The sequence below is a fragment of the Pteronotus mesoamericanus genome, unplaced genomic scaffold (assembly GCF_021234165.1).
Source record: "Pteronotus mesoamericanus isolate MK-2021 breed Mesoamerican mustached bat unplaced genomic scaffold, CSHL_Meso_final contig_1018, whole genome shotgun sequence".
NCBI classification, from domain to species: domain Eukaryota; kingdom Metazoa; phylum Chordata; class Mammalia; order Chiroptera; family Mormoopidae; genus Pteronotus; species Pteronotus mesoamericanus.
The window spans coordinates 1,601,787-1,627,196 of NW_026555002.1; the positions used below are offsets into that span (position 1 = coordinate 1,601,787).

Consider the following 25,410-nt stretch of genomic DNA (forward strand, 5'->3'; position numbering starts at 1 on the left):
ATAAGCCCCTTCCCAGACACAGCGGCCTTCCAGGTAGCTTCTCAGTCCCGGTGCTCACACATTGTAAAAGAGCCAAAAATCACCCAATGTTTTTATACAAAGTCTCAGCCATTCACGGCAGAGTCCCGACAGGAAAGGAGGGGCACCCTTGGCGGCAGGGACTGACAAAGGGACTGGGGACAGAGGTGTGAGCTGGGTCCAGGGAAACCAGCCTCGGGCGGTGGGGTGGCCTGGGTCTGCCGAGGGAGGCGGCCCACGGCGAGCCGGCGCCCCAGGGGCGGGCGGGGCAGACCTCCCCCCAGCCCCTTTCCCGCTTCTTGCCGGCTCCGCCCACCTCGGCCACTGCGGGGCCGTCCTCGGGGGGCCAGCCTCCCAGCCGCCGCCCTCCACGCCGCCCTCCGCTAGGTCTGCGAGGTCCATGCCTGGCCCTCAGGGCTGCGGTCACGCGCGAGTCACCGCCGTGTGTTGGAGAACACACTGCAGTCTACTCATTCGTTCCCCTGTGGCTGCGCCCCGGGGCGGCCCCCGGGTTTCTGCCGCGGCACAGAAGTGTTTCTGTGGTCACTGGTGATGCAGGTTGATGAGAGCGTCTCTGGGGCGTGGCTGTTCCTTAACAGGGTGGCACGTGTTCAACTTTGCAAGGTCATCCTGAAATACTTCCCAAAGCGGTCGGTGCAGTCTGTGCTCCCGCAGCTCTGTCTGGGGACAGATCAGTTAACTCGTCTGGCTATCAGCTTCAGTGCTGGCTCGACGGGTACAGCCAGGAACCCCTGTGTGCCATAGAGGCGAAAGGCTTTCTAAACTATTCATTTGGTGGCGGTAGCAGTGGTCACATCCAGAAATGACACTCATGTCCGAACAGGACATGAGCTGCCTGAAGAGCGCTGTGACAGGCAGCATGCGGCATTCTTAGCTCACGTGTGGCCGAGTCACGCCTGGTCACCCCAGGCACCAGTCCGCGTGCCTTACCGAGTCATTGTTGCTAATTGTGTGTCCGAACTCTGTCTTTTCTCAGAATGTATAACAAAATGTGGCATCAGACCCACGAAGCCCTCAATTCTTTGCTTGATAAAGAGTCTCAGAAGACGGTAGAACCACCCAGAAATGAAGTGTTCATCTTCCAGATGTTAGCCACCTTCTACATAAAATACGTGCAGATCTTTAGGGACCTGGAGAGTGTCTACGACCAGATTGTTCACCCGCAGAAGCGAATCTTGATCCGGAAGATCCTGGATGGGGTGATGGGCCGCATCCTGGAGCTGAAGAACGAGATGGTGGAACTGGAATTAGCTGAGTTTCATTATTTTGACGATATCTTACAGGACCTAAAGCTGACTCCCGTAAGTGCTCAGTTTTCTTTCCTTATGAGTTCCTTTTTGTTTTAAATAAGATACGTAGGCCTGTAAACAGCACTCCATAGGCCGTGTAGACGTGTTTGCTAGTTGTCTGTTGCGTTAGGAGCTGCGGCGCAGCCCTTCGGCAGACCGTACTGCGGGGGCCGCGGCTGGGGTGCCCTGATGCGGGGCAGCAGTGAGTCTTTACAGTCTGTGGGTCGGCCGGACCCCGCGGTAGCTGTGGCTTGGCTGCTCGCCGTGGCGTCTGTCCGGGTCCACGGGAGGGGAGCAGGCCGACCCCTTCCCAGAGGTCCGGTGCACACGCCCTCCCAGTTTCCAGTAGCAGCGCCTCTGCTTCCGTCCTGAAGGACACCTCCCCCCGCCCGTTTCTCCCCGCCCCCTTGAATGGGCAGCCTCCGGTGGCCGGCTCCCTGCTCCCGGGCGGACGCGTCTCCTCCATTGTTCCGGGTCAGCAGTGACTCGGAGGGTGTGTGACAGTGGGCACCATGGCGGCTCCCTGTCCCTCTCCGAGGCCGGGGGCTCTCCCACCGCCACCTGTGGCCATCGCGCCAGCCCGTGAGTCCTGCCCCTGCGGCGCCCTCTGACCTCCGCTGCCACTCGCCCGGGGTCTCTTCTGACAGCCTGTCTGGGGGTCGTCAGGGGCCGGTGGACGCCGCACTTGGGGTCACGGTCCCGGGAGCTCTGGCTTCTCTTTGGAAGGAACATTTTCTTAAAGTTAAAAGGAGAAAATGTTTTATTTTCTATGTGGGGATTAATGTTAGTTCCTTTTGAAAATATTTGGGCTTCCTTAAAGGTTTTGTTTCTTTCTGGGATAGACTTTTCCAGCATTAGTCGTGCATTTTATCAGAATAAAGAGAATAACAGTAATGAATGAAAATGTTGAAGATCATTCGAAAACTTTCATGTTTATTGTGTTGAAGTTTTTTAGTTTGTGTACTTGACTCACCTGTGTTAAAACATCAAGAACTTAGGATAAATATGATATAAATAGTCATTCAATCATATTCCTAAATTTAATTAATTACTTAATATTAAATTCATTTAGACCCGGGGTTGGATGGTCATCCTGTTCACTAACATGTTGTGGGTTCGATTCCTGGTCCGGGCACACGCCTAGGTTGTGGGTTCGTTCTGCAGTCAGGGTGCACACGGAGACAGCCCGTCAACGTCTCTCACATCTCTCTCCGTGCCTCCCTCCCTCCCTCCCTCCCTCTTTCCCTCCTCCCATCCCTTCCTCTCTCTCTAAAGTCAATAAATATATCCTATGGTATGGATTAAATTTATTAATTTAATTTGAAGAATATGAAATAGAATTTCTAAATTTAAGGAATGAGTTTAGGAAATCTCTATGGCGGGTTGTTCCGTTCATCCCCTGCCTTTCTTACTGCCTCAGCCAGTGCTCTGCCTCAGCTGGTTTATCTTTTCAGAGACCAGGGCGCCGAGGAGGGCGGTGGAGCCACTGAGCACCATAAACAGCATCCCCTCCAGGGAGACACACTAACCTTTGGAAGCTCCTGAGCGGCTAGGCCTGCGTTTCAGGGTGGAAGCCTGGACCAACCAGCTCCCTCTGTGCCTGGGCTTCGCTTGCTCCATCACCTGCATGGCCTGCGATGGCACCCCACTGTCGGTACAGCGTGACCAGCACCGCGGGCCGCAGCGGACTGGGGCAGGGACGGGCGCCTGGGCAGCTGCGTCATCCAGCCCTTCCCTGAGAGGCCTGACCTGGGACGGAGAGAGAGAGACCAGTTTCTCTCTCGAGGTCTGAATTCTAGTCTCCTGAACCCCTTGTCAGTAGTTGGAAGACTTTATTCGGCAGGTTCTCAGAACAGTGGAGGAAGCGGCTCTTCAGAGAGAAGGAGAGAGCGGGGACAAAGCAGGCCCCGGAGAGGAGCGGAAACAGTGGCCGAGGTCTGAAGACCCCACATTTCTAGACGTGCCCCTGCTGCTGACAGACACCCGGCTGCGTTCCTGCCTTTGCTCCGCGAGGTTCCACGTCCTTCCATCAGGCTTCCCTCTTGGCTAAACTAACCAGAGGACTGTTTCTGGAACCTGCCACATCAGGGGCCTTCCCTCACAGGCCCCCAGCGCAGAAAAACACATAGAGGGGAGAGAGAGCTTCCCGGCCACCAGACGTCTCCTCGGTTCCATGCACAGAGGCCAGGAACCCCCGGTGTCCGTGTGGACAGGAAACGTACTGTGGACGGAGGGCCAGCGGCAAGCCCAGAGCATCCGATACCTGCCTTCCTCTCTCTTCGGTGCTCAGTTGCTCCTTTCCCCCAGAATCCTAACTACAGCTCTGTGGTCCTAAATGGACCAGTTGGAGCATGTCAGAAGTTCTGTCTCAGAATTTAGTACAGCGCTTGAACCTGCGTGTTCATAAATGCAACTGCAGCGTAACCTACGAGTGGGACGGCCCCGCTCTGACTGCTTCTTGTCCCCAGGCCACGCCCGCCCTGGAAGCTGATGCTTAGCGCGCCCCTGGCCCTCCGTCAGCCTCAGAAAGCTTTGGTTTTCAAAAATTATTGCCACCTCCCAGAAGTCCTGGGGCCACCATCCCACCAAGTCCTCACAAAGACACCCCTTTATGCTACAGTGTTTATGGAGGGGAATAATTTTGGTTCGAACTTCCTGGTTGGGGAGGAGGGTGGGGGGTGGGGGGAGTCACATCAGAACAGGGAAAAGGACAGTGGACCCCAGAGACTGGCCAGCTGGTTGACCAGGAGGCTGCCGGGAGGGCCTCCAAGTGCGCAGGACGGCGAGTCTCCGTGGGTCGGCCAGGAGCGCCGCCCCCCGCCCCCCGACCTTTAATAGCCCCGTGCGCTCCGAACTATTGACCTCGGACTGGCAAATACTCACTTGACATCAACTAATTTGAACCGTTTAGTAATATTTATAGTGAAGAAAAGAAGTCTGTGTTTATTGTATAAAAAACAAGTTTCCTAATAAAGCAAATTCATTTTGTAAATAATTTTTGTAATGGGGTAATTCAGGTAAAAATAAACCAATTATTAGGGGAAAAAAATGTGACCATTATGAACAAAACTTGATGGTGCTAATGACAGATTACTGTGTTTAATTCAATGATTTCTACAGCTCAACACTTTGCTCTTCTAATTTGCATTATTATTCTAGGTAGACTGAGACGGTATTATATTCCTTTACAGAAATCCATTGTTGCCCCAGTTAATTGAAGCCTCACCGGCGTGAACTATTAAAGTCTCGCCGTGGTAATGAAAACGAAGGCCAGGGCTGCAGCGTTGCCTCTTGACTTTGTTTGTGGGACGGAGCCCCTCCCCTGCGGCGCTCGGCGCCTCTTCCCCGGGGATGCGGAGGGCAGCCAGCCACGCTGCCACTGTGTGTCTTAGTTGGATGTGAGTCCTGAAATTGTGACAAAAATGCTCTTTTGCTTATTTTTTCTCTTTCTCTAGCAACAATTGGATATTCCCATACCCAAGTATTTTTTGAAGGAGAAGTTGGACGTCATAAGAGAAAGAGAGAAAATCCTTGCGCAGATACTGGCCAACACCGGATCCAGCATCCCCGAAGTGGTAGGTATAACATTAGCAAATATGGTTCCCTGACCTGTAAAACCTACTTTTTCTGCCCCTAAACGAGAAGCTGTTGGATTATATTTAGTGTGAGAGAGCAGTAGCTTTTGCCCCTTGTTATTCAGTGCAGGAGGTTTTGGCAATTCACATCTATTATTTGTCAAGAAGTTAGAAATCGAGACCGAAACCTAACACTCTGCGGGGCCAGCCGGCACCTCCAAGAGCGCTTCGGCCGTGAAGTCCAAGTCATGTTCCATCTCAGCTCCGCCTCGCCCGAGTCAGAAGCCAAGCGCAGCTCACCTGAAACAGCTGACAGCCCAGGCGGCTTCCTCGGAGCTCCAGGAGGACGACTCTTTCCTGGGAGGCCCACTGACCTTTTATGGCGTCAGTCTGAGTGACGCCTGATCGTCGCAAGCAGACTCTCTTGAGTGGGGAAGGAAAGTCCTCAAAGATCCCCGGGGAAACCAAAGAGCCCCCACCCTGCTCAGTCACCTGGACGTCGCAGGGGCTCCTGGTCAGCGACGCTGTGGCTTCTGGGCGGCGGCCCTGGGCATCAGGGCGACTGTCCCATGTTCTTTGGGGTCTCACTGGACCCCACTCTCATCTTGGGCTGCTTATTTCTTCAAAATATACACAATATACATCCCAACGTCTCCCCTACATTTGTGCTGCCTGACGTTTCCCCTGGGGGCCTCCGTCGGCGCCCAGAAATCTCCACACCCTTTAGGAGTCGTCAGCACTGCAGCCATGTTCAAAACGACAGCACGGAATCGACAGGAAATACATACAGGAACGACTGACGCTCGCTGGCCACCTGCTCGCTCTCTGCGTCCGTGCCTTTACGCGCATCATCTGGCTTAATACCCGAATGACATGCATCCTGCTCTAACGTGCGACAAGCATGATGGAAAATATGAGCGCGCTGCACATTTGAAGGACGAAACCTCACTGAAAACAAAACGCTAATTTTAACGTTATCATATTCGCCACTTCATCCTGGAACGGGTGTTAAAAGTCGGCATTTTACGTCACGTGCATTTTACCTTTTAAATTCTCACATTAGGGATGTGCTTTTAATTTATGTTTATACCACTTTATTACATTGGTGAAACATTGATAGCCATTTCAAGTTTCATTGAATCCATTCCCTTGGCATTCCCGGTATAATTTGCTGCCAGCCCAAAATGTGGAGCTAATTAGTGTTTTGTTTGGAATGGTAGCGGGAAGCTGCAGGGATCCTCAGACGGGGGACGGCAGCCCGAGTGGGCGTCCTATCAAAACACACACACAGCTCAGGGGAAAGCGATCGGTGCTGGGCGGCCAGCGCACTCTTTATCGACTTCTGGAAACTCGGTGTGTTTGCCTGGCAGTAAGCATGTGATGTTTCTGGAGTCAGGTGATGCAGGTAACCTGTTTAAACACTGGTTGATCTCCAATGTTTTAGCAGAAATCCCCGGTCAGGAGTATGGCCCTGGAAGAGGCCGTGAAAGTAATCCAGACCGCGGAGAGGGCGCGGCAAGGCCGCCTGAGGGCGCTGTTCATGAAGCAGATCTTCCTTCAAGAATTCAGAGCCAGGCAAGCCCGGCTCCTTGGCGAGAAAGTAGCGGATGTGGGCGCAGCTGCCGTGCGTATCCAGAAGGTGAGACGGCGGGGGGGCTCCTGGTTTGGGGGCCCGGCGTCCGACACAGCCAGGGATGCGTGTACCGGGGTGTGGTCTGCTCGAAGCTCAGAATCCCACAATCCTGCCGCCAGCCGAACGGGGTGGATTTTCTTTCTGTGGGGAAGCCATTAATTAACTCAGCTTGGTCATGTCTTTTATGCTTTATTATAAATAGATACGAAGCACAAGGCATTTTTTTCACAATCGTTTTGCAATCATTGGTAATTATTGGAAAGAATGTTGCTAACAATTCCATGAGGCTATAAATGCTTAATGAGCTTGTTTCAATCCCTTCACTGTAACCACAGGAGGGCCAGCGCCAGCGAGGGCGCCAGCTCGCGCGCACTTGTGCAGCGTCCCAGCGGCCGCCACCCACGGGCAGGGCCCAGAGGCTGCTTTCACAGGGGCCTCGAGGCTTCCGCCCCGTTGGACAAGCACCACTGACGCACTCCCCATCTTCTTTCAAATACAGACTGCGTCGCTCACAGGAGAATGCAGAATGTGGCATGTGGCAAATTAGAATGAGGCTGGAGAGGAAGTGCGAGGATGTGAAATGGGGCAGGGCGGTCAGGATCCTTGTCTTGCATCTGAATGGCAGTGCGGGGCTGGGGGAGGGACAGATCTGAGACCTTGCTGTCAGGTGTCTGTGCAGAGATTGAGTTTTAAACAAGCACTGGAGTTCACAGCTGAGTTGCTCAGTTCCACATTGCTGTGTTATATTTCCCCACATGCCTGCAGAGATTTTTCTTTTAAACCATGAAGTGGTCCCCTTACACCGACCCCCACACTCCTGCAGTCTAGAAGTTTCTCTTGAAGAAACCCAGGTAGGGGAATCTCACTAACAAGAATTAGAGGCTGTTTCTTTTTCTTTCCCCATCCAACTTTACTGAGATTTATTTGATACATAGTATTGTGTAAGTTTTCAGATATGTGTCATAATACGATGTGTGAATATATTGTAAAACAATTATCACAGTAAGTTAATCATCACTTTACATAATTACCTTTTTTTTTCCCTTGTCATGAGAACATTTAAGATCAACTCTCTCGGCAGTTTTTAGAGGTCAAATACGACGTCGTTAACTGTAGTCACCTTGCTGTGCATGAGACTCCCAGGACTTCCTCATCTTACGCCCGGACGTTGGTGCCTTTGCGGATCTTGGCCCATTTCCTCAGCCCCAGCCCCTGGCAACTACACATCGACTCGGTTTCTGTAGTTTGGCCTCTTTAGAATCTACACGCAAGTGAGATCACAGCGTGTTTGTCTTTCTCTGACCTACTACGCTGAGCGCAGTGCCCCCAGGGCCCGCCATTGTCTTGCGTGGCGGGATTTCCTTCTTTTTCCGGCTGAATGATGTTTCATGGCTTGTTTAGACCACTTTATCCACTCATCCGCCAGCAGACACTTGGGTCGTTCCCATGTCTTGGCTGTTGTGAGTAATGCTGCAGCGAACGTGAGGATGCAGCCATCTCTTTGAGAGACTGATTTTATTTCCTTTAGATAAATATCTAAAGTTAGGATTGCTGGACCATATGACGGTTCTATTTAAAAAAAAAAAAAATTTTTTTTTGGTAACCTCTGTGCTGTTTTCCGTCGCGGCTGCCCCAGTTTCCGTTTCCACCGGCAGTGACGAGGGTTCCCTTTTCCCCACGTCCTCCCAGCCTCTGGTCTCTTTGGCGACAGCCATCCTGATGGGTAGGGCTGTCGCTGCGTCAGCAGCGGGGCGTGAGGTCCGCGGGTATACTCCAGGACCCGGGCGGGTGTGGACCCTGTCTGTCCCCTGGGGTTGGGGGGCTGCCTCCCCGTTCAGTGGGGTGGCGCTGGGATGAGGGTCGGCTTCAGGGTCCCCAGGTGTGTCCCCGGACAGCGGTATAGGCCATTCCTGTTGTTCATTCTTTCTTTAGAAGCGTTGCCTCTGATCCCCGAAGGAAAACGGTTGCATCGGCCGAGCCCACACAGAATGCCAGCTGGTACATGCCGTTTGTTTGGTAGAAGCTTGCATTATGGCGATGTTTGCGATCACCTTCTTACATATGAAACACATAACCATTTCTTTGTTCATAGGTTTGGCGAGGTTTCCATCAAAGTAGGAAAGTCGAAAAGGAGAGAGAAGAGGAGATGGTGTTCCTGGGGATGGTGAGTTGTCTTCTACATACCGTGTGTGGCTGGTTTTCTTAAAGACAGTAGACCCTGTAAAGCTTGAGGCCTCCTTAGATGTTCTTGAGGGAAAAAGGAGAGAAAAATACGTGACCAGTGACTCAGAGAGAAGTTAGCTGTGCGGAATGGAAGCCTGGCGGGGTCCAGAGAGAGCCAGGCTGCGTCTGCACACACGGCTCTGTGAGCATTGCATGCTCCCCCGGGGGTGGGAACAGGCCCCGAGCTGCTTGCCCCACGCCGCTCCCATCAGACGTCAGCGGTGGTCCCGAGAGCAGGTTTGCCCGACAGCTGCCTTGTGAGGGGTGAAGACTGAAACTGAGTTGAAAAGGTGTACTAGTTACCTCCCACTGTGACAAATTACTGCGAGCTTGGCAGCTTACACCCACGCGCCAGAGTCTCAGCCGCTGGGGGTCAGGAGGCTGTGCTTGGCCAGGCCCTCTGCCCGGTGTCAGACCGACAAGGGGTGGGCCAGCCCGGGGTCTCCTCCGAGGCCCAGCAGGGGAAGGACCCGCTTCCAGGCTTGTGCGGTTCTTGGCAGGGTTCAGCTCCTCCGGGCTCTTGGGTGGAAAGCTTCAGTTTTTGGCCCGTTGTTAGCATCGGGCCTCTCCATGTGCGAACTTGTTCACCAAAGCCCGCGAGGGAGAGCTGCCGCCATGTCCCGCCAAGGGCCGCAGGAGCGGGGCGCCTCACCTGTGCCCTCTTCGCGGACTGGAAGCAGGTCCCAGGGCCGCCCACACCAGGAGGAGCAGGACGGGAGGGAGTGGGCACCGGGAGGGAGGCGGTGGTAGTTGGGGCCATCTTAGAGATTATGTGTTAGGGAGTGTCTCCCGCCCCGCCCGGCCCCTCCCGAGCTGAGGCCCCTGCCTCCCGGGGCGGCAGCCCTGTCTCGCTGAGGACGCTTCTCCCTGTCACGCATCTGCAGTTGCCTCCCTGCGGCTCCCACAGACTGGCCGGCTCCTGCCCCCTGTGGGGGCCGCAGCGTATCAGGTGCCCCTTTCTCCTGGCAGCCCTCCAGGCATCAGAAGGTAGCTCTCGAGTCTGGCCCACCAGCTCCTCCCAATGCTCGTACTGTCAGAGACGGCAGCCATCGCGGGGGCTTGCCCGGTGACCTGCTCCGCTCTCAAGGACATGGGGTCAGAGGAGCATTATATGGCTCACATTAGAAAAGGACATGGCACTTCAGAAAGAAAAGGAACAGAAGCCCATGGAACCTTGGCCACCGCGAGTCCGGGTGCGTGGGTGTGAGCCAGGCCCGCTTTATGTCCCAGCCTGGGCGCGCTGGGACCATCCAATGGGCGGGCAGTCCCTGCCCGCTGCCACGTGGGGGGTGATGGTGTAAAAGCTAACGGGGTGGAACCGCGTCCAGTCGTGCCGTAGAGCGCCGTCCCGACCCAGGCTGCGCCATGGGTGAGCTCGGCGGCCTCCTGCCCCGTGGGACAAGCCAGGCACTAAGAGACAAAGGCCGTGTGAGTCTGAGGGAGTCAAACTCACAGAGTCAGAAAGTAGCATGGTGGTCACCAGGGGCTGGAGGGGGGTGGGCGGTTGTGTTCCGTGCGTACAGAGTTTTGTTTCTGCAAAACAGGAAGTTTCTATGGGCCTGTTGCATAGCATTGTGAATGCACTTAACGCCGTTGCGCCACGCACTTAGAAACAGCTGATAAATTATATGATCTTCACTACAATCACCATTTTTTAATTCACTGGGACACTGAACTGTGCCCTGAGATGGTTCCTATATAAGTCACAACTTTTCATTAATGGTTCCAAAATATAACAATTAAATGAGATACAGTATTTCACGGAATCTGAGATGTTATCCGTTATAAGGTCATCCTGATTTTTATTTCCCATTAAAGAAGGAAAATACATGGTCAAAGAAACCAAAACCCACCCTTGATTGTAGTACGCGTCCATCCCTAATTTCAGACACTTTAAATTGAAAAGGATGCATCTTAGAATCGATGAAATAGGGCGCGTCGTGTCTGTTTTCCAGTTACAATCATCGGCAGGCGTGTGACGCACACACGCTCGCTCTCACGCGCGATGCCTTATCCTGCACGGCAGTCCGCCGGCTGCAGCAAGGCCACTTCCATGTTTCTGTCCTCGCCCCAATTCTATTTCTAGCTTACGGAAACCATCAGAAACAGAGATTGATGCACAGAGAGGTTTCCTTGTGTTCTTTTTTATAATGAAAATTGGAAAGAAGCAGCTTCAGAGTTCAGAGCACAATGCAGCTAAAGGCTTCACGGTGGGCCTCCGTTACTGCAGTAACACGCCACCATTAGGGACATGTGTTTACGGCTGGTCTTTGATGACGTGACAATGCTCGAAGAGACAATACAATTGAGAATTACACGTGTAATGTGATTTCAACTAAATATATGCCCACGTCCATTCACACACAAGCAAAGAAAGGAAATACATCCAGTTCAAACAGTGCTCATTTTAAACGTGGGGACTTGGGAAGGTTTTCTGTGCGTGTGTCCATAATTGTCTGTATGTTCCAGAGTGTTTGAATTTTGCTTCATTAGCTGGGAAAACAGCACACATTTAAAAATAAAAGTAAGTGGCCACAGAATACGGTCAGCGTTCTCTCCCAGGATCCCCCCGTGGTGTGGGGTGCGTGGGGAGGCCGCTAGGGAGCAGGCGGCCTGGCTTCTCCACCCCACCCTTACGAGGCCGCAGGTAAGAGCCGAGGTGATAAAAGCAACGGGTATCTCCAGCGTTGCACTTAAAAGAGTAAACTTGGTGTCCAAAGACTCCCTCTAAGATGATCTAAGCTGAACAGGAGGTCCGATGTTAGCGCCTGTTTGAGTTCAACAGTTTCCGTTTACGTGACCCAGCCCGCGCTTCCTGGCTGTCTGCTGCGCTCACACGCCAGAAACCCGGGGGAGGCCAAACGGTGTCTTTTTCATCTTGAAGTCTTAATATCTTGCAATGATACCACATAAAGACAGAATTACATGTTTTTTATTTTGATTTTTTTGTTTTACTTTGTCATTTTATCTGCTCAGCTCAAATTAAAAAAAAGTATTAATTTTTCAACAATGTAGAGTTTGGATAGTATAGAGTAACTCGTCTGTTTCCTATTAAATGTGACTTTCTCTCGGTATTCAGGCTCTATTGAAATTTTACACCATTGTGAGATATATGGATTCAATTTATAAAGAATGGTATCTTCTGTTCACTGGCTGATAACCATAAAAACCTATTACCCCAAATCCAAGAAATGTTTTCAACTGAATACATTTTCTACTCTTTCACTAATTAAGATATTGTCTAGTCATTTTAAAGTTTCGTTTTCCATCACTCCATTTTGGTACATCACGGCATCGCAGAGACCGTTGACTTATCTGATCAGAACGTATTCTTATCTGGATGGGGGCTTGGCGTGTTTCCAGGGTGGCTCTTTAGTGACTGAGCCCAGAATGAGAGCAGAAAACATCACTGTGCCTTCAGTTCCCAGCCAACTGTTTTCCTTACCGATGTCGTATAGTGTTTTTTATTGCCATTTTAAATATTTATATTCTAAAACCTACCAAGGAAAGTAAGTCGCACTCTAAAAATCCCCGTGCCGTCATTTTAATTGGCAGAGCCAATGGGGTGGATCCGGTAAAAGGGAACCTAATGAACGTAATACATTTCGTTCTGTGGATCCCTTTGAAATAATTTGTCCTGCAGTCCTGACCATGGTACGTTCTGTGTTAGCCTGAAGCCGTCAATGTTTGCATTATAATGAACACCAGGGACACTTATTAAAGAGAAAGAACTGTCGCTTTGAAAGGCGCTGATGGAACCCTCCGAGCACCATCAGGCCCCGCCCACTTCCAGACCCTGACAGGAAACGAGCTCTGCGCTCGATTATTTTTCAGTCAATCCGTTAGACTTCTCCCTTATTAACCAGTAACCGCAGGGGGAGCGTGGGCGCGCAGGAGCACTGCCCCGGGGCGGCCGCCCGCACCCTCGGCCCACGGGCTTCTCTTTGGGAAGGGCCATCAGAGCCAAAATGAGTGAGGAACCGAAACAGAGCGCCCTCGCGTGGCTGCGCCCTTAATATCGCCCGAGAGCCCCGACGTCCAGCCCCGCCTGAGTGTTAATTATTACATTCGGCTCCAAGTACCGTTCGGTTGTTTCTAGAAATAACTTTATTCTCAATAAATGGGTTGCCCCAATTGGGGAGTTTTGTTTTGCTTTGTTTTAGATTTTAAATGCAAAAAAGCCCTTCCCCAAGTGTCCCTGGGCAGGCAGCATCCTAGAAATGAGGTGCGTCTGCCCCACAAGCGCTGAGGGGCTTGCTCACCATGTCCACGAAGAACCAGGCGGGGGGGGGGGGGAGGGGCGGCCAGCCGGGGTGCGCCCCCGCTCTGCGCGTGGGCCGGCTCTGCGCGTGGGCCGCGGCGGGGGCTCCGAGCAACACGCGACCCCCGCCCCAGCCTCAGCGTCTTCTGTGAGAGCGGCTGCTGCTCCCTGTTTGAAGGGCTGTCAAAGGGCTCCAGGAGGGATGGGGTGCCTTCAGGGAATGCTGGCTGAGTTCCTCATCTTGGAAGAGTACAGCGTGTTGTCATGGCAACTGAGTGATTTCCTACAATGGAAATCTGTCAAGAAGTGTGGTAACTTTTCTGTGTGACAAAACACGGAGGACTTCAAAGGCCACCGGTTTCAAGGTAGAAAATACCTTGGCCTTTGTTGTTCGGATTCATCAGCAGTGGGGTTGGAGCGGCCACAGCGGAGTCGGATGGGCAGCGGTTGGGGGGGTCCGGCGGGTCCCCCGGGCAGCAGGTGCTGCCGCACACCATGCACGCCGCGCGCCGCAGCAGGGACGCGTGCGGGCCCGCTGGGCGGTGAGCCTGGCCGGTGCGCGGGCCTCAGGCGGGCCGGGTGCCAGGTCCGGATCCCGGGAGCACCGAGTCCTCTGCGAATTCAGGAGCCCACCTCAGGAGGGCTTGGGGAAACAAGGAAAAGTCACAGGTTTTTGTTTCTGTTTTCTTTCTCTGTTAAATGGGATTTTACAATTTAGTGATGTGGGGACTTTTAGTTTGACGGTAAGCTCTTTTTATTATTATTATTTTGCTTCCTTCTTGTGCCAGGTCCTCAGAAATTAAATGATTAAAATATCCCCTCCGTCCCGTCCCCTGTTCCTGGTGTTCCGCCACCTACGCCCTCCCGTGGGACATCCGCCCTGACTCAGATGAGGGCCCAGTCCGGAGCCCTGGAAAGCGGCCTGCAGGGCGGTGGAGGCCGCGCACTCTGGCCCCGCCGTGCCCAGCGGGGTGACTGGAAGCCGCCCGAGCCCCTCGCTCCCAGGCTCCTGTTCCGCATGGAGGGAACCAGCCCCTGCAGGGCTCTCGCAGCTGCCTCGCGCACTGTGCGCAGCTAGCGCCGGACAATGTGAGCTGGCCCGCTCCTTCCAGCAGTTTGTCGTCACGGGCTTAGATGTTCACATCGCTCGGGACCCAGAGAGGCTCATTCAAAAATTGCCACTTTCTCCCTGTCGAAGTTAGCCGAGGTCAGAAGGGTTACTGTCGCAACCATGGCAAGGTCTGGAAAACGGGCTCCACCGTGACTGTTGGGCAGTGAGGGACCCACCAGCCTCTGTGCGGGGCAGCTCAGTGACGTCTGCCGACGTTACAGACGCACATTTTTAGAAAGCGTGATCCGTGGTGCCCGTGGAATCCTGTTCCGGACAGAGCGACGTAAGGCACAAGAAACCTGTCAGGGAGAGCCCCGGCAAAGACGGGGGGTCGGAGCGGAGGTCCTGGAAACGGAGGCCCCGCCCAGGCCCCAGTCTGCCATCTCCCCGCGGTGTGACCCCGGGTAAGTTCCTCGACCTCTCTGTGCCCCAGTGTCCTCATATTTAATATGAAAATAATGTGCCTACACGTAAGACAATTATGAAAAATAAACTAGTTAATATTGGTAAACCACTTCAAATAGTGCTCTGCAAACTGTAAGTACCATCAAAGCGTGTATTTAAAAACATTTTTAAAGAAAGTAGGACAAAAGTAGCAGATTAATTCACCACTAATTAAGTATAAGCTCAACCAGACTCTGTTCTAGCCAAGCTCTTAATTACGTAAATTTTAAAACTACTAAAGAGTTTTTAGAAACTAGGCTTAACGGACTAGAAAATTTTTCATCTTAAGTCGCTGGGCACCCACTGGCATTGCAGCCTCTGCAGCAAAGATGCAGCGCGGCTGCGCGTGAGCAGAGGGCCAAGGCGCCGTGGCCCTGGGCCTGCTGCCTGCAGCCCCGTCTGCGCGGCTGCGGGCTCCATCTGCGGGAGGAGGCGTGCGGGTGCACACGCAGGCATATGCCTACGAAGGCATTACTCTGAAGGGAGATGACAGAACAAAATGGCCTGTTTCCAAGTGAGGGACACTCGCGTGGTGCTGAAGTGGACCGACCGGAGAGCGGTCTGCCCCGCCGAGCGAGGCACGCCTTCCACGGGCAAGGCCAGACCAAGGCGTGTCCGCAGGGCCGCGGCGCCCACTGCTCTGGCGGCGCCCCGCTCGCTCACCTCTGCGCCGAGCGCAGCGAGAGGTCCCACAGGATGGTTACCTGCTTCCGGAGGCGCCTCCCGCACGTCCCCGCCGCCCTCGCCTTCAGGGACAGCAGAGCGTCATGAAGATGCATGACCACACCCCCCCCAAAAGGCAATGAGCCTCGAGAAAGTCGCCCTCATCAAATCATTTATTTGCCAGTGTGTTTGCAGCTGATGAATTGAAGAGATTTTCATTTGGACAAATGTCCATTTTATCTTGCTAATTTGTACGTGGATTTTTAAAGACAAAGCCCATGAAACATTAGCTAAGCATTTGAAGTTAATGGGCCATGGAGTCCTATTTCCCCGCAAACCCAGGATGCGTCCTCCTATGTCCTGTTTTTACAGCAACATCAATTATTAAAATGTGTATTTTTGCTGACAGAGGACCTTGCCACCGACATGGGTTGCGTTGTCCGGCTCCGGGTCATTAGCTGCGGAAAGCTTGTAAATGTAACGGTTTATTCCCACGGGAAGCCTTCATTAAGACGCGTAATTCTGCCGCTAATGTATTGCAATACCTCGTGTGTTATCATGTTCTCTGTTTTCCTTTAATATTTGTAATTTACTTTTAAATGAGTTGCTGTTTCTGTGACAACGAGCTCCCGAATTTGAGCTCCATAGGACCAGAGTTGCCAGAGAGAAAAAGACGTTTTCGCCCCAAGGAAAACCTGCCCATCGATATAGGGCCTGAAATGATGACAATCTTGGCATCCGAAAGCAGCTGGAGAAAGTCTACACCGAGCAACACGCGCGGACACACACGCAGTGACCACTCAGCGTGGGGCGGCGGGAGGAACTCGGGACCGAAGGAGTCAGGAACCTTCTCGCCGTATTCATTCACGCAGAATGACTGGGGCGTCGCTTAGGTACGACCCTCTGTGGCCTCATCTGTCCAGTGGGATGCTCATGGCCTCGTTTCGCCCTCCAAGGGGGGTGTGGACTGGAGTAAGTCACCCCAGGGAAAGAACGTGGGTACAGAGGGCCACGCCCCAGAGCCGTGAGGGAAGTCCGAGGCAGCAGCCAGAAGCGAGCCGCGCTTCTTGGAGAGCAAGCAGCAGGACACAAGCCGGGCACCGGCGGGCGACTTCGGTGTTTGGAATAAACGGGGGAAAGGCCCAGCTAAAATACACTCCGTGTCGGTACATTTATGGAAGACATTTGCTGTAAATTACCGTAAGAAATGATGTAATTGCTGGGTGGAAGCAATTTGTGTGATTCATCAATAGAGAATCATAACATTAATGCAAGACTTCAAAACAAGTTTACACGTTCATCAGAGACAAAGGAATTTGGGTCATTTGTAGCAGAGATCCATTGTAACATATGCACCAAAAAAACCAATGAATTTTAAAACAGTCCTTGGGGGAATTAGGTAAAAATCTGTACAAGAATTATAAATGTCTCTATCACACATTTAAGATGTACACACTAGGAATGAGAAACATTCCCTTGGAGACAGAAGGATTGGATACTTCTTTAAATGATTAAATAAAATTCCTGTCTCTTTATTTTGACACAAAATGCACAGTACGAGGTGAGGCCTGTGAGCACGTCTACGGGGAGGCAATTTGCTTTTTAAGGTTGTTCTTGAAATGATTCTGTAATCCTCGTTCTGGGTTCACTTTTAAAGTTGTTTTAGGGTTTTTTCCTGTCATAAACGTCACATGCTCTCATTGTACTACACTTGAACAGTTGGCTTCTCTCCTCTGGCTTCCCCATGCATGTTTTGATAAACTATCTTACACGCGATTTTCTTTTCATCTTTTTAACTTGATTTCGTGTCATTAAGCGGCTGCTGAATTCCAGCAGCATCTGGGCTGTGGCTTCATGTTGAGAAATTACCCCCGGGGGCTCCCGGTTGTTTCTGGGAGACTGTGTGTGCGCGCACGCTGGTTACGTGTGACTTTCATCCATTTGGAATTGATTTTAGAACATGACATGAATTGAGTCTTTAAGATTATCTTGTTTTTCCCCCAAGTAATTGACTTAAATTTATAGTTCTGTCTGTGTAAACGAGGCCTTGGGTTTGGTTGTACACGAGCTTCGCAGCTTGTGAAATGGATGTTGCTGTTCTCTTCTTATCCTGGAATTTTCTTCGCCAGGCAGCGTCCTAGCTTTCCTCGCTCCATCCACGCCGATGTCGGTGCCGCTGGGGCCGTGACGGCAGTCGCACTGAGCCCCGGCCAGGCTCCGGGCAGGCGGCAGGGCTTTCCAGAGAAGCACCCCGCCCCCCGCCGTTTCCACGGCCTGACGCCGCCCACCACCCCCCTACCAAGGAGGAAGCCAGGCCTTCGGAGAGCGGGTGCCTGGTCTGAAGTCACAGGGGGCGTGGGGCACAGCCGAGACTCACACCCGGGCATTCTGCCCCGAGGGCCCAGAGCGCGGCTGCAGGTCAGATGAGCTCGGGGTCGTTTCCTGCCTCTGCCACTGTCCGCTGTGTGCACTTGGGAAAGTGGCTTAGCCTTCCTGGCTCCAGGCCCTTACACGGTGGGGATGGGCAGGATGGTGGGAAGAGCTAGGGGATTATTTCGGGGCGGGGGGGCAGGGGGCAAGCACGGGGGTGGGGCCAGGCGGGGATCCCTGCGTTGCCGGCTGCTTTGATTCCTTTTTCTAACTTCTCCTCCTCCCTCTCCCCTGGCTGTTCCCCCTCCTCCCCTCTTCCTCCTTTTCCCTCATCATCACTTTAGGCTTCTCAGGCCATGTCGTCTCCATCACAGCTGTTCAACTGGGACAATCTCAACAACAAAATAATAAAGTGGCATTGGGTTATAACCTGAAGTATAAAGGAAATTCCAGCAGTCCATACTGATATAAATAAGTTATTGAATCAATTAATAAATGTGGGAGAAGAGACCAATCTTTTACGCAGAATTCCAAATACTTTCAGGCTCTCCACCCTCAGGGAAGCGGAGGGTGCGCGGTGACTTCCTTCCAAAGGGGAGAGGACAGGGCGCAGCGGGAGGCGGGGGCGGCCTTGGTAGACCCAGAAACCTGGCCGCGGCTGCGCGAGCCGGCGGCGGAGGCGGGCAGTGTGGCCTCCTGCCAGGACGGATGGAAGCGGCGCTTCGCCCTCACCTCCGTGCTCTTCCTCTCTGTAACGCAGGCCCCATCAGTTGCGACCAGACAGCTGTGTGTCGTGCCGTTGGTTTCCTGACCGAGGTCTCTGAGGCTGAAAAAGCAAGACCACAGATGGGAATGAAGGATGAGCAGTCACTAACCCTTCCTCCCCACCCAGCTGGCCTCCCGGGTGCCCGGACCCTGCGCTCCCTCGCCGCTCCCGTGCACTGGCTTGTTTGTTCCCCGTTCCCAGACAGGAAGCTTCCTACGATGCTTCTGACCCAACAGGCATCCTCTGAGGGCAGCTTTGCCTGGGTCCTGCGGGCTCTCGGGCCCTTCTGCACCACGTGGCCCCTGGGAGGAAGGCTCACAGAAGGCGGGCAGCGGCTAGGATGCAGGTGGCCAGTGAGCGACTGGGAATATTGAAGAACAGCGAGGTCCTTGTCTTCACTGTGCCCAGCGCTGGGCTGGTGATGCTCAACCGTGGCTCTCCGGGAAGTGTGTGTGCATGTAGCATTTCACTGACATGAGGATGTGTACATGCAATTTCCCGCTAATATAAAGTGCACGCTCCTCGTTGCTGCAAATGTCACACAGCCACCAGTTCTCACAGAGCACCCGCCACTGTGGTTGCTGAACTCTCGTACCGCTGTCTGCCGGATGAATGGGTGCGTCTGCTAAACCAGCGTAGCTCCAATATGGACAGGGATTGTTATTTTCATTTGTGTTAATGAGTGAGATAAGAGTGAGGCAGGGGAAACATGCCGGGACTTCACTCAGTCGTCATTTTTGGGGTTGGGTGCTCCTTCGCCGAAGCAGATCGCAGTTTTTAGAACTTCTGGAAGGGCATTTCCTCGCCTGTGCCGTTCGCGATGTGACCGATACAGACAGTGCACATTTCTGTTTTGCTGCATTGTCATTTTCCTATCACTTAAGTCTAGACAATCCAATCAGATGCTCTACAAAGCCCTGACTCACAGCATGTGCCGAGTCCATGGTGTAATGGACGCAGCGGGGAAGATACGCAGTCACACGCTGCGTCGCACCGAGAACGGGTCGTGGGTATCGTCTGGAGCCGAGGAAACTGTGCAACCCAGTGAGAATGACTAGGGAGTGATGAGCATTTAGTATTGATGACTTTTGTTTTTAAAATAATTTTAGTTTTAGCATTCCAAAATGGCTGTTTAACATTTGGCTTGCAAAATCCCTGAAAATGTGTCCGTTGGATCGCAGGCGCCGCTGTGGGCTGGCTCCGTCTCGCCGCTGAACTGGGCGCTCGTTTGCTGAATGGCCTGGGCTGGATCTCTGGGCTCCTTGCGGCTCTGTGCACGTTTTTCTGCCCCATGTCCCTTCCTGCCCTTTCCAGCCATGCCCGCTACGTAGCAATGTTGTAGAGCGTCTGTCCGCCATTGTTCCAGACCGAGTCATGCATTACTTTCCTTCCTGCCAACTGCGTTCCCTAGAGGCTTGCAACCGTAGAGTTCTGTCTGAGCAGTCCTTTGCATCTGCTCTTACTGCAGCCGCCCCGGGGTGCTGAGTGCCCGGATGGCACGCGCTAGCCAGGCACTTGTTGACTTGCTGATCTGCAGATTTTGAGGGAGAGCAAACAGAGATGTACTATCACAGTGAATGTCTGGAGCCAGCAGAGAATTTTCGTCTTTGGAGGTCTTCAACAATAGAATAGATCCTTCCAGAGCCGATTATGGTTTCGTTTTTCTTGAAATTGGAGCCTCTCGTCCTCAGTTGTTGGCTTGTTTCAGCTGCGGTCTTACTCTATAGTCCTCGTCTTCCCACTGACCAAGACTTGGAAAAGGTTTATTGACTATGCATGGTATGCATCTTTCGAGCTAGCTGGCACCCCCACCCAGCTTCCGGTGCGGAGTCCGCCTGCCTCTCCTTGCCATGGCAGTGAGTCCCATTTCCGAATGTTCCCGCCAGATCTGACTCCTGAGTTCTGTGTGTGCCTCTTGGGGCCTTTGGTAAGACACAGTTGAAGACAGGGACCTAATTAATTTGTGGCTAATATTTCTCACTTGCTTTGTAAGCTTTATGATCTCAAGCCTTTTCGCTGTGTTTTCAGAACCCGCCTCCCCTGTTTAATGAGGTCAGTGCTGCAGTAACCCAGGCTGACAGGGTGGCCTGCCTGCGGGACAAGGTGCAGAGCAAGCATGAGGAGGACTACAGAGAAGCCCTGGTCACCATCAAGGACGACCTGAAATTGACACAAGGTCCGGACATCAAGGAGAACCTGCAAGACCAGATCCGGCGCTGGTTCATCGAATGCAGGTGAGCGCGAGTGAGCAGACGGGACAGGCCCTGGCAGACCCGCCCCCGGCCCATGAGGGCCTGGGGTTCTCTTCTGTCTCAAGCACAGGAAGGCGCTTGCTGATTTTTATTCCTGAGGTTTCAGGCTTCCTTTTAGAAGAGTGAAATGGCAAGGCTAAGAGTTCAGGCGCTAATCTTTTGTGATGGAATGGCGAGTATCTTTTTCTTTTCATGTGGGCCACGTGACGCCTCTGGGCCCCTGGGGACTGGAACCTCGTGCCCCCCATGCCTCCTCCAGGCAGCGTGAGCGGTACCGGAGGACGTAGACTGGAGCTCACCTTGGGAGAAACAGCTGCATAGCTGCATGGTGGTTCCACGTTTCTGTGGTCAGTTTCCTCATCCAGGACACGAGAACAAGACGCTTACCTCATCGTGAGGTGGTTAGGAAGTGCAGAGCGCTTCGACCTCTGTGTGTGGGCCATTATTGTTCTACTGTATCCGCAGAACCTTCCTCTGGCCTCTCCCCACCATGAGTGACAAGTCCTGGCGGGCGGGCCGGGCCTGGCCTGAGCACACAGTGGTACGTGCGCCCCACATGTGTGCCGGGGAGCGTGCAGGCTATGGTGCTGCAGTCTTTATTCTCAGCCAGGCTACTCATTGTGGCCAGAGGCAACGTGTTGGGGCTGGGTTTGCGCGTTTGTTGACACTTAGGCAGAAAGGCATTATTTCGAATGAACCGAGTCTTCTCATCGAGTCTTGTTGGGCTGTAACCAGAACCTTCATTTTCATAGTGAGAGGGGCAGGCCCCGTGTCCTGGGACTTCCGTGATAGGGACCCTCCTCCCTTCTCTCGGGGCTGCAGAGGGTGGGCAGCCTCAAAAATGTGCTCTACCAGTGACGCGGTTCTTTACTTTACAGAGACACGTTTAAGTCCACTTTAATTTTAGGTGGCAAAACCAAGTTGAAAGCACTATGTCCAATTATAACCCCAAACAAGCTAAAATACATAAAATATACATATACACGCACACATATATGTACATACCTGGTCCAACACAAATAACGCCCCTTTTTTATTACAAAATCGTAAGCGTGTCATTCTGTAATGTAACAATGTCACACTCAAGCACACCATAGGACGCTGTAGGGGAAATGTTCACATTAAAACTATAGATTGTTACTCCCATGTTATTACCCTACCAGCCACACAGGCGGGCCTTGCTTCTGCCGGACCCTGTAAGTTCATACGCACATTGACCTTATTGGTTACATGTTTGTGTGACATGGACACCAGAGACCATCAGCACGGCCGCCTCTGGACGTAAGAACAGTGAAGTGACCCTTTATTTTATGTTCTTCTGTGCCTTAGGAGTCTTTTTCAGTAAGTACTATTTCTATAATAAAAAGCCTAGTTTAAAACATATTAGAAGGAAGACAAGCAATGAATTGGGGATAATCCCAAATAAGCATTTAAAATGTTGAAACCTCCTGATGTTTTAAAAGTACATTAATGCAGAGCCGCAGGACACGGTGGGAAAGCATCCTTGGTCCAAGGCCGGGGGCGGGGAGCAGGGGAGTGGCGCCCTCCCTGCCTGAGGCTCGGCGGGGGGGTGGAGGGGGCGGCTGCGGCGGCCCTCCCCGCGCTGCGGGTCCTGGGCGCCCTTGGAAGATGCAGCCCTCGCCGGCCAGCCCCCTGAGAACATCCATCCCGGCGGCGGGAGCGGTGGGGAGCTGACAGCGGAGGCGGGTTAGAGCGGCGCCCGTGGGTGTGCGGGTGACGCCCCCAGAGATGCAGCGCCCCCCCTCTCGCAGTGCTGTGAGGTGCAGGCCGATTTGTCTTCCTGATTGGATTACATCTATCTGATCGACGTGGATAAAATCCTCCTCCTTGCATTTTTAAACCAAAGAGAAATAAAAAGCAAATATTGTCTTTCGAAACAGGAAACACGATCCATCCTCCAGCTAAATTCCAACAGGGCACACAAGGACAACTTAAGAAATGACTGGAAGTTACGATTCATGTACACACCTACAGTGGAACACTTAGCCTCAGCTCATTTAATTAATACTGATAGTTGCCAAAAAGGGTTATACTAAGATTTGTTTTATTCAAGTCAATTTTTAAATTATTCTCAAGGAAGTCTTTTTTTCTCAGTGTTACAAGTAACACGTGCTCATTGTCGAAAACTCAGAAAAGAGAGGACTTTAAAAAAGAAGAAAATCATCCCTGAGTTTTGTATGCAAAGGCAGCCACATGAAAACACTCTTGGTGAATTTATATATATATTTTAATGACCATTTTATGAAGTTACTTTCTGATTTTTTTAAATTTAACATTGAGTTTTCCCATGTCCTTAAAATATTTTCCAAAAGAAATTTTTAATGATTGCTTAACATCCTATTGCACGGATCGTAAGGAATTATCTTATCTTTTTAGTCTGTGGTCAGTTGATAAGAGACCATGCTCCCTCAGTACTCTTTTAATTTGCATTGATTTTATGAATGGTAGAGGGTTGAAGGGTCTCTTGGGTGCTTTTGTCAATAGCGGTTCTTCCTCTGTGAATGTTCCTATCATTCACCTGCTTGCTTTTGCGACGCCTTTTTTTAAGTGATCTTTAAAATGGACTCATATCAGCATATGTTGCTGATACCAAGGCTTTACTGACTTATTGCAATAATGGCTTCCCAGCTATCATTTGCCCTTTATTTTTAAACTGGCCAATAGGGAAACTAGAAAGAGAGAGAAACAGAAGAAGAAGGAAAAAACGCAGTCACCGGAGCCACTGCCCGGTTTCTAGGCGCCCCCGCGGCCGGGCCGGCCTGTGCCCGGGGGTCCCCGCTCGCTGTTTCGGGCACCAAGGGAGGCGGCGCACACGAAGACATGGGCCCCCCGCCTTCCTGCAGAGGCTGTGCGTTGGTTGTATGGGCGTCTTTCCTATACAGTGAGATGTCCTATTTTAAATGAGATTTTCTCCAAGTATTATTTTCTGTTATTATTAATTCTATATTTTTCTATAATTTGCACCGTTACCTAGCCCAGCTCTCAAGTTAGTTCTAATGGTTTTCCAGTTGATTCTCTGGGACTTTCTTGGATTTACAGCCATGGAGACGTGTGTCCAACGCTTTCTCCGGGGCCAGCAGTCCCACTCCGACCTGTCCTTCCCACCGGGGGCAGAGGGACAGCGGTTTCCAGCGGGGTCGCCCTCAGACCCACCCTCTGCCACGGTTCCTGGCGCTTCGCCCTCGTGCCCCAGGACGGCGCGCCACCGGGGTTTAGTGTCCTGCCACGGCTTATCTACTCGAAGCGACTCTGTCTGTCAGCAGTTGCCATCTTGCAGACAAGGTTTCTGCTGGAGACGCCTCCGTCCGTCAAGCAAACGCCAGCTTCCTCTCCTTAACCGCCGGTGCCGCCGCCTCTGCCCAGGGTCCCAACGCTCATGTGGGGCCCGTCGCCTGCCGCCGACCCCTGGCCTCCCTGGTAAATAAAGCCACCGTGGCGAGTGGATGTATTAGGTGTGTTGTAATTTAAAGACTTAATACTAGCTAACATTTACTGAGCGCTTCCCGTGTACCAGGAGTTCTAAGCGCCTTGCACACTCGGTTCACCCCGGCGGGAACGTGCTATCGCCGCTGTAATGAACTGCCACAGACGTCGCAGCTGAAGCCAGGAGGGGCTGGTTTCCTTCCCCGTCCTGGAGTTGGAGTGTGAAGTAGGGGCGGTGGCAGGGCTGTGCCCGCCCCGCCCCCAGGGGTTCGGGAGCAGAGCCTGTCCCCGCCTGTCCAGGTGCAGGAGGCCACCCGCCCCCTTGCTCGGAGCCACGTCTGTCGCTCCAGCCTCCGCCTCAGGGGTCGCACAGCCTTCTCCTCCCCGGTGTCCCTGTCTCCCTCTGCCCCTCTGTTATTTGAGGACATGTACGATCACATTTAGGGCCCACCCAGAGAGTCCAGGATAAGGTCCCCGTCTCCGGACCCTTGAAGTAATCGTACTTGCAAAGACTGCTTTTCCATGTCAGAAAACGTTGGCAGCCTCCCGGGGTGGGGACCCAGTGTTAGAGGGCTGTGACTCCGCCCACTCCCCCCGCCGGCCCCCACAGCCCCGTGATGGAAGCGCTGTCCTCCCTTCCTCCGTCGATGGAGTCACAGCACAAAGCCGCGCTGCTGGCCTCGTGCCGCTCTGGAGCAGCGCCGCCTGCCGGGGCCCTGGGGGGTGGGCACGGCCCCGCGGCCCGCGTCCCGGCAGGGGCGGGCGCGGAGAGGCAGGTAGGGGCGCTGGAGGTCTGAGTTTTCAGTTTTACTTTATTTGAATTGATGCGTGGGAGCCATGTGTCGGCTGTGGCGGCCACGCTGGGCAGCACAGTCGTAGGGACGCTTGGTTTGAAGGGACGTCTTGTCTCGGCTGCAGCTGCTCCTCCTCCCGGCTTGAGCGGGTTATAAACTGACCTTAAGCGCGAAGATCCATCGACAAGCTTCATTTTGACACATCGTCACAGGCGGCAGAAGCGGGGCGGGGCCAGGGGAAGGGGTCAGGGGAGGACAAAGGGGCCAAACACGTGGCGAGGCAGCGTGCGGACGCGGTGAGGGTTAATGTTGTCACCCAACGCTACCCCGATAAATTAAGGAAAGTTTAAAAACAGAGAGATAGGTAAATAAAGTGAAGAAAGAAAGAAAACACCAACAAGGAGTGACTTCCCCCAACCCCTTGGGGCGACGAAGGAGGCCCTGAAGCCAGGAGCCCTGCCACAGCCAGTCCGTGCAGGCGCGGGCCTGCCTTCTGATGCCAAGTCCCTCCCTGCGGCCGCCGTGGGGGACACTGTGCCGGAGCTG

General features: G+C 52.9%; 1 protein-coding gene across 1 annotated transcript in view; it reads left to right on the forward strand.

Annotated features, from left to right (window-relative positions):
• The first annotated feature begins 1,016 nt into the window (after nt 1-1,016).
• The window catches only part of IQCA1 (IQ motif containing with AAA domain 1), a 94,840-nt gene continuing 70,446 nt past the window's right edge, over nt 1,017-25,410 (forward strand). The window contains exons 1-5 of the mRNA XM_054570439.1: nt 1,017-1,340; nt 4,784-4,900; nt 6,348-6,542; nt 8,629-8,700; nt 20,403-20,608. Of these exons, the coding sequence (XP_054426414.1) occupies nt 1,017-1,340; nt 4,784-4,900; nt 6,348-6,542; nt 8,629-8,700; nt 20,403-20,608 (914 nt within the window). The remainder of the gene's footprint in view (nt 1,341-4,783; nt 4,901-6,347; nt 6,543-8,628; nt 8,701-20,402; nt 20,609-25,410) is intronic.